Here is a 14,291-nt window from a genome sequence, read left to right on the forward strand (position 1 = left end):
TTATGAGGCCACAATAACGGAACAATCCACAAATATACCGGAAATATATATAGGTATGACAAAAGGCCAATTTAAACAAAGATATTACGCGCATATGAGCTCCTTTAGAGCTAAAACAAGGATGAATACAGCATTAGCTGCCCGCGTGTGGGAGCTTAAAGAAAAAACACACCCTTTTCTATAAAATGGAGAAAAATAGAGCATAAACCAACATACGTCCCGGAATTAAGTCAATGCTCACTCTGTAACGCAGAAAAATACTACATCCTCCGGCAATTCATGACCCCAAAATAAAATGTTTAAATATGAGGAGTGAAGCTTTGAAAAGTTGCATACATAGAAGGAAGGGGCTCCTAATTAATTGGATTAATGAAAAGAAACAACATTTAGATGTTGTTTATATATATATATATATATATATATATATATATATATATATATATATATATATATGTGTGTGTGTGTGTGTGTGTGTGTGTGTGTGTGTGTGTGTGTGTGTGTGTGTGTAATAAGGAAAAAGAATTGTAAATACAAAAATGATTAGTCGGTAAACTTGGATTTTAATCGCAATTATATTATAGATTTTAAATTAATGTATTTTATAAAAAAAAAAATTTAATTATATTTTATAAATGTAATTTATAATCTATTTCGAATTTAAAACTATAGAAATATATAATAATGTTAATAAACTAGGGAAATCACTTAGGATAGATAAATACTCACTTCCCCAAATCTTGAAAGATTTGGATTTTTAAAAAAATAATTTTTAAACGTATTTCGAAATTTTTAAACGTGATTCGATATAATTAAAAATATGTTTTTAAAAACTTTAAACGTATTTTTGGAAATTTTTAAACGTAATTCGATATAATTAAACGAATTTTTAAGTTTTTAACCGATACCAATACAGATTTTAAAGTTTTTTTATACATATGAAAAGAGATTTTAAAATTAATTTGGGTTCAAATTAAAATCGATTTATATAAGGAAATTTTTTTCGGAATTAGATCTTAAATTTAAATAATTCAAAGTTTAAAATTAGGTATTACATCATCCGATAAAAAAAAAGTGGGGATTTAACAAAACGAGATTTAAACGTGAATTCGCGAGGTATATATACTTCACACTTCCGGTTATAAGATAGACGAATATTGGCTGAAGAGAGCTTGATAAGTATACCTTAAACGGGCCTTATTATCGGGCTTGAAACCGACGGTACCAATGATCTGTCTCAACTAACAACTTTCTGTACACAATATATATATATATATATATATATATATATATATATAATTTTGAAAAAAACGTGTACATGTTTTTTGTGGAACATATATATATATATTATGCAATTTAAAATTTTTAAAATGTATCATTCTATTACAATTTATCTTATAGTCTTAATAAAAATTCAATTAATTGTGAATATAAAAATAAGGATTCATTGTAATTATCAAAATTACAATGCCACAAGATACACACAACTTTTTGATATCTTAAACACTGCATATTGCCACTTGGACGTAAGGTCGTTCTCATTGAAATCCTGTCTATTTGACGAGATGAGCAATGAGATATCTGTTTACATTTAAACTTGTGTATGTTGGTATTAGGTTTGAGACTCTAAAGAAGGATCTAGAATCTCAACATTTTATTACTGTTATACACAAAATCATCGTATTGTGAATGTATGCTGTCTCCTTTAGTCCTTTTCATTCAATTAACAAAAATGTCGTCTTGTTTGGAAAGAAAGCCAAACACGTGGTTGTCACAAAAACATGAAAATGCAGCATTACATATTCCTATTTTACATTCTTATTGTTTATCTGTGCTTCTTGCTTGTTTCTTGCTTATTCTTAACAATGCACATTCTCTCCAAGGGCAGATAACTTATTTGCATTTTTATCTGGATCATCATTACATTTTTACTACTGCTACTACTACCACTACTAAACTATCACAGAAGTTACCTTTATAAGAATACAGTACATTTTTACTACTACTACTACTACTACTACTACTACTACTACTACAATACTACTACTATTATTATTATTACTACTACTACTGCTACTAAACTATCACATAAGTTTCCTTTATAAGAATACAGTTACATTTTTACTACTACTACTACTACTGTTACTACTACTACTACTAAACTATCACAGAGGTTTCCTTTATAAGAATACAGTTACATTTTTACTACTACTACTACTACTACTACTACTACTACAACAATACTACTACTACTATTATTATTTTTATTACTATTACTACTACTACCACTACTAAACTATCACAGAAGTTTCCTTTATAAGAATACAGTTACATTTTTACTACTACTACTACTACAATACTACTACTACTAATAATAATAATTATAATACTATTACTACTACTACTACGAAACTATCACATAAGTTTCCTTTATAAGAATACAGTTACATTTTTACTACTACTACTATTACTACAAGACTACTACTACTATTATTATTATTACTACTACTATTACTACTACTACTAAACTATCACATAAGTTTCCTTTATAAGAATACAGTTAAATTTTTACTACTACTACTACTACTACTACAATACTACTACTATTATTACTACTACTACTACTAATAATAATAAGTTTCCTTTATAAGAATACAGTTACATTTTTACTACTACTGCTACTGCTATTACTACTACTACGAAACTATCACATAAGTTTCCTTTATAAGAATACAGTTACATTTTTACTACTACTGCTACTGCTATTACTACTACTACGAAACTATCACATAAGTTTCCTTTATAAGAATACAGTTACATTTTTACTATTACTACTACTACTACAATACTACCAAACTATCACAGAAGTTTGCTTTATAAGAATACAGTTACATTTTTACTACTACTACTACTACTACTACTACTACTACAATACTACCAAACTATCACAGAAGTTTGCTTTATAAGAATACAGTGCCTTCATAATACAAATAATCATCTTTTATCCATAAAACAATTCTTTCTATAGTTTATTTTTTTCTTCTGTTCTTATCTATTGAGGTAAACAAATCATATTGCGTTTTTACTTTTATCAAGGTCAGGAAAGTGGGAAAGGTCTAAGAAGAGCACTCTGGCCTCGCAAAATTACCTGGACAGCTCTGTCAACATTCCCCAGTAGTGGCGCTTAAGACAGTAAGCAATAAACTTACTTCCCCCTGAAAACTAGGGGGCAATGCCTGGTAGGGTGAACCCCCTAGGACTTCATAGGACTTTACTGTATTAACCTCAATCAATAGGGAAAAATTCATTTAAAAAATGGTCCATATTCTGTTGAACTTGGAAGCTAGCAAACCAGGACCATGTTAAGGTGACCCAACATTGTCCATAACGTCGATGTAGCACTTGCGTTATGAAAAAATGTTGATTCTACAGAAATGGTGTCGATAAATAAACAACATAGCTAAAATCAATTCCCAACCGAACTTCTTACAGTCAAAAATGTTTTGGGTATTGACTGCACCTACATTAATTTCATTTCGAAATTAAGAGTCTGTTGTTTTTGTTTAGTTGCGAAAGGTCAAGTTTTATGTTTTGCTTTTCTTTGTGATCAAAACAAATGGAAGTCGTTAGCACGCATGCTTGTGACATGTCGGTCACATGCCTATTTCTGTCGACGAGCATATTTCCGTGTTTGTTTACGAAAATAGAAGCGGTAATCTTACACATATTATAATTTTATGTTTGGTTTTGTTTGTATAGAAAGGAAAGTGAATACTTACACAGTAAAATGGTAAATGAAACATTTCCATCCTGTTGGGCGTTCAAGGAAGTTGTATATCTTTCCTTGCAATGTTAAGTTGCTACGGTAACCCGTAAACCTTGTCCGGCTTATGTAAGTCGAGGGGTAAATTTTCTCGTAAGGGGGTGGTGGTGGCAATTTGTTTTCAAACGTCTGCGAATTGGAACTAGAGGACATTTCTGATTCCATATAGTCTGCATGTGGAGAAACTCCGTTGCCAAGTCCCGGATCTTTCTTCCTCTTCTTCTCTTTCAGAGCCTTTGGTAAAGCAGAATCTTTCAACGGTCCCCCATGGCTATTCGAGTTCATCGTTTTCTACCGGGGGAGGGGTGTGTCCACTTTTCATCTCGATGTTAGGGTGGGGAGTGGGGATAAGGAGAGGATCATGGAAGGAGAGAATCGATGGGAGGGATTGCAGGTATGGAGGAAGTTTGGAGAACGTCCTCCAGATAAAAAAAAGAAGAAAGTATTTGAAAAAAAATAAAATAAAATAATTAAAAAAAAGAAAAATTGAAGAGAAATTCAGTCAGGTTTTTCAGTCAGTTTATGGGGATTCTTTATGGATGTTTGTCTGGTCATTTTGCCAATGTTTCCTGTTTCATGGTGCCTTCACTTCTGCTAAATCCATTGTTGATATTTGTGAAAAGAACCTGAAATGAATAAATAAATGAAGCCATTATTTCATTTTATGTTTCGAAATTTTTCAGATGTAGGTGTGTTATTTGTATTATATATATATACTATTCATACACAACAAATTAAGGTACGACAACTGTACGACAACTGCTCCTGCTAATTCTGTCTACATATGATATTAAGTCACGACAAATTAAGGCACAACTAATGCCTCCTGATGGTTTATGTTTTTATTCTAAAACTCTTTCTAAGAAATAAACAATTTTTTTTATCTTCAGATTAAGTGGGGGCATATTTAAAAAGATATGAGTCAAAGATAAAAAGAAAATTTTCAATTAAGTTAAAAGAAAAAAATATTTGTTTGCATTTTCAAATACTTTTTTATACAAAATATTGATGAAAAAGATGATAATGAAAACTATATATATTAACAATTTAATTAATTCCACCAATCTCCACCCGTCAATCTGAAAAAAAAAACCTTGCTTAGTTTTAACAAAATATTTTGTAAAAAAACAAAAAATAAAATAAAAAGCATGACAGTCCGTCTAAATTAAATGCTTGACATAAAAATACCAGGTTGCTTGAATGACATGCTTAAATGTCACACAAATCAGCAGAAACAGTTGTTGTGCCTTGTCATACACATTTCATACCTTAGTTTGTCTTACATAATTAGCGAAATCCAATTATTTAGATAATTCAAACTACTGTTCTCATCTTAGTGCAGCAGATAAAAGCGTTGATTGAGAACTAATTGTAGGTGACAGTCTTTTGGAGGTTGAAGGTTCAATTCTCACTACAGGCAATACCAACTAAGAATAAAATGCAAATCGCTAAAGACTTGTATCTGATCATGGCTGATGAAACGAAAACAACCTACCCTCGTGAATTAAATAAAAAATATCAAAACACCATTTAGACTCCCGAGTTTGATATAAAGATTCCCGAGTTCCACAACACTAAATTGGAGAAGGTCGGAAGTTAAATCAGTTGAAACGTTGTAAGAATTACATCTGAGTGAGATGAGAACCGTAGTCTGAATAATCCAAATAATATAAATTATTTAATTATTGAAAATATAATTAAAAAGAAATGTGAAAACCATCATGAAAAAACTGCAATGCCTATCTATGTTGCGTTTTACATAAGATAAAGCATGAAAAGTTTGTGTAGCTGTTGCTTCTTGTTCAAGATTCTGGGGGCATCTTTACACAGCATGTCAATGGCCAAGGAATAAAACTGGATGTTCATTTCTAGAGGACACAGCTGACTCAGGCAGACAAAATCTACTTAAGTGAAATCAGCTATGATATTTTTAACTGACAGAGCAAAGAAAAACTGATAGATTTTATTTGTATTCTTTTTATATACCGGGTGAAAATATAAAAATGCTACCCACAGAATCGTTAATAAAATTCACAATCCTTTATACAATCCAACCAGAGGTGGTACAGATAAACTGCATTGTTGATATTCAGGAACGCTTTGTGTAACAGAGCACGGGCGTGCATATGGCAGCTAGATGCACGTGTGCGAGATGACGTCACAGCAAGGAAATAATGAAAAAGATTATACAAAGAACGTGTGCGCAGACCAATGATCATGTTAGAGAGAGGACAGAGATAGACGTCTAACACACGTGTGGGCCGAGAGCGACAGGAAAAGATGTGCTAAACGTAGCTGGAGAAGAAAGTACCTGTAAATAAATTTTCTATTGTTTAATAACCCTTATCTTCGAGTGGTTTCTGGGCCTTGAAAAGTGGTGACCTTCATGTAAAAAAAAAAAAAAAAAAACTGAAAAAAAAAAGGGGTCGAGTTTTTTTCTTGCCTTAGTTTCCTTGCATCGATGTCTACAAGTTAATACGTGTTTGGTGATCGTCTCATCAGTATTCAGGTGTGCCTATTACTGAATAGAAATAATGTTGAACATTCATGTTGTTTAGCAATTCATGCCTAGATTAAATATCGTTGAATTGCAGAAAAGATTGTGAATTTTATTGGCAATTCCATGGATGACATCAATGCTTCTGTTCAGCCTCAAAAAACAATGGATAACCCCTGTAAGGGTAGTTACATGTGTAATTATGAGGTAATCCCAATCACGTCTCTACTGAATCGACACTGCTTGAGTCCAGTGGCAAGAAGTCCAGGAAACAACGTCAAGATGTGGAACACTTGTAATGCCCAAATGGTCACCCATTTTAGAACTGACCAGGCTCAATATTGCTTAACTTCGGTAATCTAATGGGAACCGGTGTGTCAATGCGATTATGCCGTATATATATATATAGATTAATCAACGTGATTATGCCGTATGACTGACACTTCTCAAAGAAAGATAATATTTTCAAAGATTCAGTTAATAATTCAAGAGCATTATGCAACATGACTAGGGGAAGGACAACAGAATATTCTTTTTATTGTTTTGATACTCGAGTATATATCTGTTGATATATGTTTTTATATAGAGTGATGTGGTTCTCGGTAGATTAACTGTGTCAAACTATGTCGGATATATACTTGAAAGTTAAAACAGGAAGGAGAATATTGTGTTGTCCTAGCCCTAAACATGACCCTCTCCCTGCCCAAAAATGTGGTTCATTAAATTGTTAATAAAATTTACAATCGTTTCTGTAATCGGACCATACTTGGTACAAATAAACTCCAATATATGCCTGATGTGTCTATCAAGTTTTCGTCATGGATATCTAACAGCATTTGTTTTATTCTATTTCAATGATATATGGGGACACCTTAGTCATTGGCTAATCAGAAGAAAGTGTAGTGTTTAATTGGTTTTACCCTTATTAGACTTTAATCATACCGAACTTTTATCTGTTGGGTTGTTTTAAAGATAATGTCTATCAAAACATTTGTTAATAAAATTCACATTTCTTTTTCAATCTAACCCTATTTGGTACAAATAAACTGTCTATGCCTAACCCTAACCCTAACCCTAACCTGTCCACCAAATTTAAGTAATTAATTTTCAAAAGTTTTTGTTTCTTTTAACCGACTTCAAATATCTCTGTGTTTTTTTAATTGTTGTATACCTGCAGTATCCAGACAATACCAGCTAGTGTAGTTAATAAAGTTGAGTAGCTATGTCTCCTCATATTTCTCTATAGATGATATAATACTATTACCACCTTTACTACATAATATTATGAGTTGTTTAATTCTGAAAGTATATATATCGCTTGCATTCTAAATACGTAATTATTAATAATTATGTAGTAACCCTCAGTGATCAATCTAAGATTTCTCTCGATCTTCTCACTCTATGTCGATTCAACCATTCTCTGATATTTTTTAATGTCTCTGTCAGCATTTAGAAAAAGATTACATTCTTTTCTTTGGTGTCCTCTTCTAATTTACATATTTGTTTCTATACACGCCACGAACACCTGTGTAAATTAGATGATCCTTTAGTTCTCTATAATAATAATAATAATAATAATGATAATAATAATAATAATAATAATAATAATCGAAAGAGGTGGAGAATACTGGAAATCTGGGGAGACTTGTTGTCACTCAGACTCTAGAGAATGCCATAAGTTATTCGCAAAGAGAAATCTTTGATGATGGCCTGGGTGACTACTCCCAGTAAGTAAATATTAGTAATAAGGGTAAAGTTAGATAAAAAGAGAGAGCAGATGAAGCACCAACCAGACCTCCACTGGAAGAGTGCAGATATTACACACATCTTGGGAGGGGGCAGTTATTGCCATTCAAATTCTGGAAAAGACTGGTAAGTACTTGGTGTGGTAACACAAAATGATTTTTAACGGTTATCAAAAAAAGATAAAGAGTACGGGAAATCCGAAGAGACTTGTTACTCAGATCCAAGGGGGTACTGCTTGTTATTGACAGAGGAAATCACTGAAAATTGTGTGAAGACTCTAAATGAGTAAACAATAATATCGTTATTTTCATGTAAAGTATGCGTCTGAGCTCCAATCTATGATCTCCCCTTGGCAAACTTTCACAAAAAACACTGGACTGGCTCCAACCAATAGCAGCGATTCTTCCCCACTCTCTATCTGTACCTAATTCTAAATGCATTTCCAGGAACAAAGCTTCTATCCTAGAACTGCCCCGCATGTAAAACACTGTTCCATTGGCCTGGTTCTCGGCTGATTACAATATGGTAGCCTTCAAGTCCAATGTAAATAAGTTCTTGTTAAGCCGTCCTCTTAAATAATCCAAATTCTACCCAATTTCCACCCTTACCAATTACTAAACTACCACCATATATTCACTAACCGTTATCCTTGATTGGCTTTCGGGCCTTGATAAGTGGTGACTCTCTTGTAAAAAAAGTAAGAATAATATAGAAGTAAAGAATTTCGTTTTAATTATCTAAGATGAATGTAATAGCTTGTAAATTTCACAAATGAAATACAAGGTTGAATAAATATTTGTAGCGGCTGTGACCCAACGGATCACAGGTACGTTTGTTTTTTTTTGGGGGGGGGCTGCTTTTTCTTTTTTTTTTATTGCTATAACATCTTACATTACCATTTGTAGTTTTCCGATAAAATTATCTAATATCGTTAGTAGTTAACTCTATAAATTGCTAAAGCATCATTAGCAGTTTTATACTATAATTCAATAATACAAGTAGTTGTTCTACTGTTTTCTGATTTTCATCACGATCGTCGCCATTTACGTTGAATATCGTTACTACTTTAACATCGTCAACGTCTCTCATCTCACCGTCGGCTAGACATTGCTCTTTATTACTTAAACTAGCAAAAAATATAACCTCGGAGAAAGCATACTTTTTGGCTAGTATATATATATATATATATATATATATATATATATATATATATATATATATATATATATATATACTCTAGCAAAAATTATGCCTTATATATATGTTGTGATTTCAAGGTTATGAGGGTTTTCTGAAGCATGAATACGATGTTATGTTTTTGTATTTAATATTTTATTCGTTTATATTTCAAGCGCTCCTCCTCTCTTGATTACAAAATGAATCAAAATTATATATATATATATATATACATATATATACATATATATATATATGTATATATATGTATATATATATATATGAATATATATGTATATATATATGAATATATATATGTGCATATATATATATATATATATACTAGCAAAAGTATCCGTTATTGACTGGGTTCAAAAAACAGCCTACAGAAAATGGACTCTGATTTATGAAAGTATGATAGGTTATGAAAAGGAAGAGTTGTAAAGAGATAGCTTACAATTTGGGGGTATCCAAACCAAAGCAAAATACGATGAAAGTAAAAATAAAATAGATAAACCCCATAATTTATTATACCATACCTGTTCACACTGAAACACTTATCACAATATTCTGTGGATCTATATTAAAAAAACTTTGTTAAAGTTTGTGAAAGTCTTTATTAAAATTTGTGCCCATTTCCATTCTATGGAGACCAGGCGCGAACGCAGACTTCACAATTTTATTATACCATCCCTATTTAAGTGAAAACATACTTATCAAAGTATTATGTACATCTATATCAAAAACACTTGTAAACGTTTTTTTTTTAATTTTTAAATTTTGTATTTCCATACTTTGTGGACCAGGCGTGTACGCAGACCCCAGAATTTTAATGAGTCATCATTATGCCAGATCAAACATACCCATTCCTGTGTCTCGATACATCTTCTATCATTATATATAATCAATTTTCTATAATAGTCAACCATATAGGAGCCTATTCGTGACCAGACACACACACAGACGTTCAGCTTTATATATATATATATATATATATAATAAATTCCACAGCCAAACAACGTCGCAGCTCACAAGAGCCATGACAGTCAAAGAACCGGAAGTCCAAGACTCGAGTTTCGCCCTCATTTGGGCTCATCAGTTAGACACATCCGAACTCAGGATTCGAAACCCGAGCCTCTTGCATGCAAGGCAAGCACTCTACCAACTGAGCAAACGCCCTGCACACAAGAATTCCATTAACCAACACAGATCAAGCAAACCGCGCCGAAATCCGACTATGAAATGAACCTACCTCGTATCAACAAGGGACGCGGTCATCCAACCAGCTAATAACCCCAAGCCGACGTCTCACAAGTAGGAGTTTCAACTCGAAAGGACGATGCCATCCAGCAATACTAACCAAGCGAGCAACTTATGATAGGATTTATGATCCCTTGTTTTATATATATATATATATATATATATATATGTGTGTGTGTATATATATATATATATATATATATATATATATATATATATATATATATATATATAAAACAAGGGAGTGGAAAATGAATTCAAAAACATTATATATTGGAAAATATAGAATGAGTCATTTATTTAATAAGGATATACATATATTTAGCTGGGGGATAAAGAGGAAACAGGGACAGTTTAGTAAACTACTCTGTTCTCATGAGACAATTCTTCCAGGCATTAGTTCCTCTTTTGTATGGGGGTAGTAAAATATATGTTCTGTTGTGATGAGATAAAGCTTGTGTAAAGAGTCCCCTTTATTCCACTAATAATTGTATGTATATCCTTATTAAATAAATGACTCATCCTATATTTTCCAATATATAGTGTTTGTGAATTCATTTTCCACCCCTATTGTCTCCTATATATATATATATATATATATATATATATATATATATATATATATATATATATATATATATATATGAGCAGCAATAAATTTTATATAAATTGTTCAAAACCAATTAGATCAATCTATCCCTAAAGATAGATTCCAGAAGGATTTTAAAGTACTTAGACTTACAACAAATATGAGTTGATATTGCTAATGAGCAGTCGATTGTGACAATTTCCTGTTGACAAACGCTATCCTCCACCACCCAAAGAAAATGTTAATGCCTGGAAGAAATGATCTCATCACAACAGAACAGATATTTTACTACCCCCACACAAAGGAGGAGATAATGCCTGGAATGATGATTGCATGAGAACAGAGTAGTTTACTAAACTATCCCTGCTTCCAGAATTGAACATTGAAAGATGGTACAATTAAGAGAAGTAAAATCGTGGTTCCAGCTTCAGGCAGACGAATACCAAATTTCCATTCCGTAATAGATGGGTAGCAAGCAAGTTCACTCTGATTACTGGGGCTATCGCAGCAGTTTCGTGTGGCTAGATAAACACTGAATTTTCCAATGGTTGTTTTAGTTTTGCGAGAAATCAACGGTAACCAGCTACTGCAATAATGCAAAATGATTTGCAATGGTTATCAAAGGAAGTAGATAGAGAGTTAGAAATCTCCAGGGCGCACTACCGGTTATTATCAGTGAGTAATGATTGAAGATGATTTGTATGAAAACGCATAGTTAATAATAATAATAATAATAATAATAATAATAATGATGATGATGATGATGATGATGACGATGGTGATGATAGACATGATCAAGTGGGGAATGCAGTACACTGAGAATTATGCAAACAACTGTATCATGAACATTCCGACAAATGTTACAAACACAAACCGGCAGTACTTAAAAATGAAAGTCACAAAATCCCATGGACCTGGATATACAAACGGATAAAGCCATCCAAGCCAGAAGACCGGATGTCATAATGCTTAACAAGAGGGAGAAGTCCTGCCAAATTGTAGATCTTGCCGTTTCAGCAGACTGCATGGTGGAGATCAAGGAGAGAGAGAGAGAGAGAGAGAAGTGAAGCAAACACACAGAACTGCTCAGAGTGAACAAAGGAATATGGAAAATTAAGAAAGTCAAGATAACACCACTAATAGTAGGAGCACTAGGAGCAATACTAAAGAACTTTGAAAAAAGAGTGGGAGAGATTGGAATCAGAGGGATGACTGAGAAGATATACAGTCAATAACAATAATGAAAACAGCTAAAATATTAAGGAAAACCCCTTGAATGTAGAACTAACACACATGATCTAATTCACAAGCCAGACATATAGAAACTGCTATGGATGTAGAACGTAAAGAATGGCATCATCAAAACTGAAACTGTAAAATTGTAAATTATCTCCCTCCCTGGGCTCCTGGTCACCTAGGCCCCTGTCCCCTTTTTTTTTTGTGTGTGTGTGTGTGTGTGTTTCACCATAAACTGGCGCTACACCAAATAAATGACGGTCAAAAAGGATGAAAAGCACTAGTCACACTTCCACTGGATGAGTGCAAAGAGGACTGTGACCTTGGGAAGGCTTATTGCCATCCAAATTCCAGCGAAGACCATTGATCCCTGCCAACGAAAATCAATGGTAAGAGGCTGTTGCGATAATGTAAATTCGTCTGCAAAGGTTTTTTTTCACTTACCTGCACCCTCTCTCCCACAAAAGAGACGCTGCGAGCCGTCTTTGTTTTATCGTTATTTCTATGGTAAGTGCTCGTCTGAGCTCTAATCTCTGCCCCCCTTCGCCAATCTTTCATGAAGAACACCCGTCTAGCTGAAATCACTGTCAATAATTTCCCCCATTCTTTATCTGTGCCTAAATCAAAACGTAGATTCCATGAACAAAGCTTCTTTCTTAGAAGTGCACGCCTGTGGAACACTCTTCCGTTTGCCTGTTTTCCACCTGACTACAACTTGGATGTCTTCAAGTCCAAAATAAACAAACTCCTGATAAACCGCCCCCTTAAGTAAGACACTTTATCAAATCTCCAATACTAACGATTACCATGATATTATCCCATTGGTTACTGTACACGTAATAACCCTTATCCCCGAGTGGCTTCCGGGCCTTGATAAGTGGTGACTTCCATGTAAAAAAAAAAAAAATGAAAAAAAAAGTTATCAAAAGAGGTAGAGAGTACTGGAAATCTGGGAGACTTGTTGTCACTGAGACTCCAGAGAACACCACTAGTTGTTCTCAAAGAAAAATCTTTGATGATTGCCTTTGTGACTACCCCTAGTAAGTAAATGATGATAATGAAAAGAAAGATTGATCAAAGAATAATTTACAAAACTGATCAAAATAATAGGTTACAAAAGCACACTAACATTGCTACAGCAAGAATACTCGAATAGAGAAATGCAATTGTTACTGACAGCTGCACAAAACAATTCAATAAGAATGTACTACATAAAAGTCATGATCCAAGAAAACAGCAAATGTAAACTCTGCAGACAAAGAGACAAAACAATAAATTACATCATAAATGAATACAGCTAACTAGGTCAAAAGGAATATAAAAACAGGCATGACTGGGCTAGGAAATTGGGCAACTTGCAACACTTGCTACTGTGAAATCGGCCACATTTTGGATATGCAGATAAATAGTACAGGAACACACTACAGCTAGTATTGGATAATGATAAGCACAAAATCTTCTGGGACATGGAGATACAAGCAGTTGAACTCATCCAAGCAAGGAGGCCGGATATGATGATGATCAAAAAAAAGAAAAAAATGGCAAATAGTAGATTTCGCCATTCCAGCTGTTCACAAGGCGAAGAATATGGAGACAGAAAAACTAAGTACACTAAACTTGCTAGAAAGCCAAATGATATATGGAATATGAAGAAAACCACTGTAATAGTAATAATGGTAGAAGCACTAGGAACAGTCTGAACGCATCTGGAAAAGGGGCTGAGAGAAATTGAAATTGAAGGAAGGATTGACAGAAAAAAATGTCACTGATGCAAGTTTAAATATTCAGGAGAAATCCTTAACTGCTGAAACCAACCCACATAATTTGATGATGCTGTCCGATCACAGGTAAACAGCAATAGAATAATGTTTCCTAAACACAACTAGAAATATGAAAGGAACTTTACACAAACCAAGGGAACTGAAATTACCAGAATAAATAAAAAAAAAAATCAAATGCTACGAAAT

The 14,291-nt window shown here is 33.1% G+C and overlaps 1 protein-coding gene across 2 annotated transcripts in view; it reads right to left on the reverse strand.

The window, feature by feature from the left end:
• The window catches only part of LOC145241407 (potassium voltage-gated channel subfamily KQT member 1-like), a 268,765-nt gene that overhangs the window by 169,301 nt on the left and 85,173 nt on the right, over nucleotides 1–14,291 (reverse strand). For both annotated transcript variants that reach the window (XM_080104335.1, XM_080104334.1), the window contains exon 2: nucleotides 3,777–4,446. In XM_080104335.1, coding sequence (XP_079960461.1) covers nucleotides 3,777–4,105 — 329 coding nt within the window. In that variant the 5' untranslated portion in view covers nucleotides 4,106–4,446. The remainder of the gene's footprint in view (nucleotides 1–3,776; nucleotides 4,447–14,291) is intronic.

Source organism: Euprymna scolopes, chromosome 20 (assembly GCF_053919585.1).
Source record: "Euprymna scolopes isolate OS-2025 chromosome 20, ASM5391958v1, whole genome shotgun sequence".
Lineage (NCBI taxonomy): Eukaryota > Metazoa > Mollusca > Cephalopoda > Sepiida > Sepiolidae > Euprymna > Euprymna scolopes.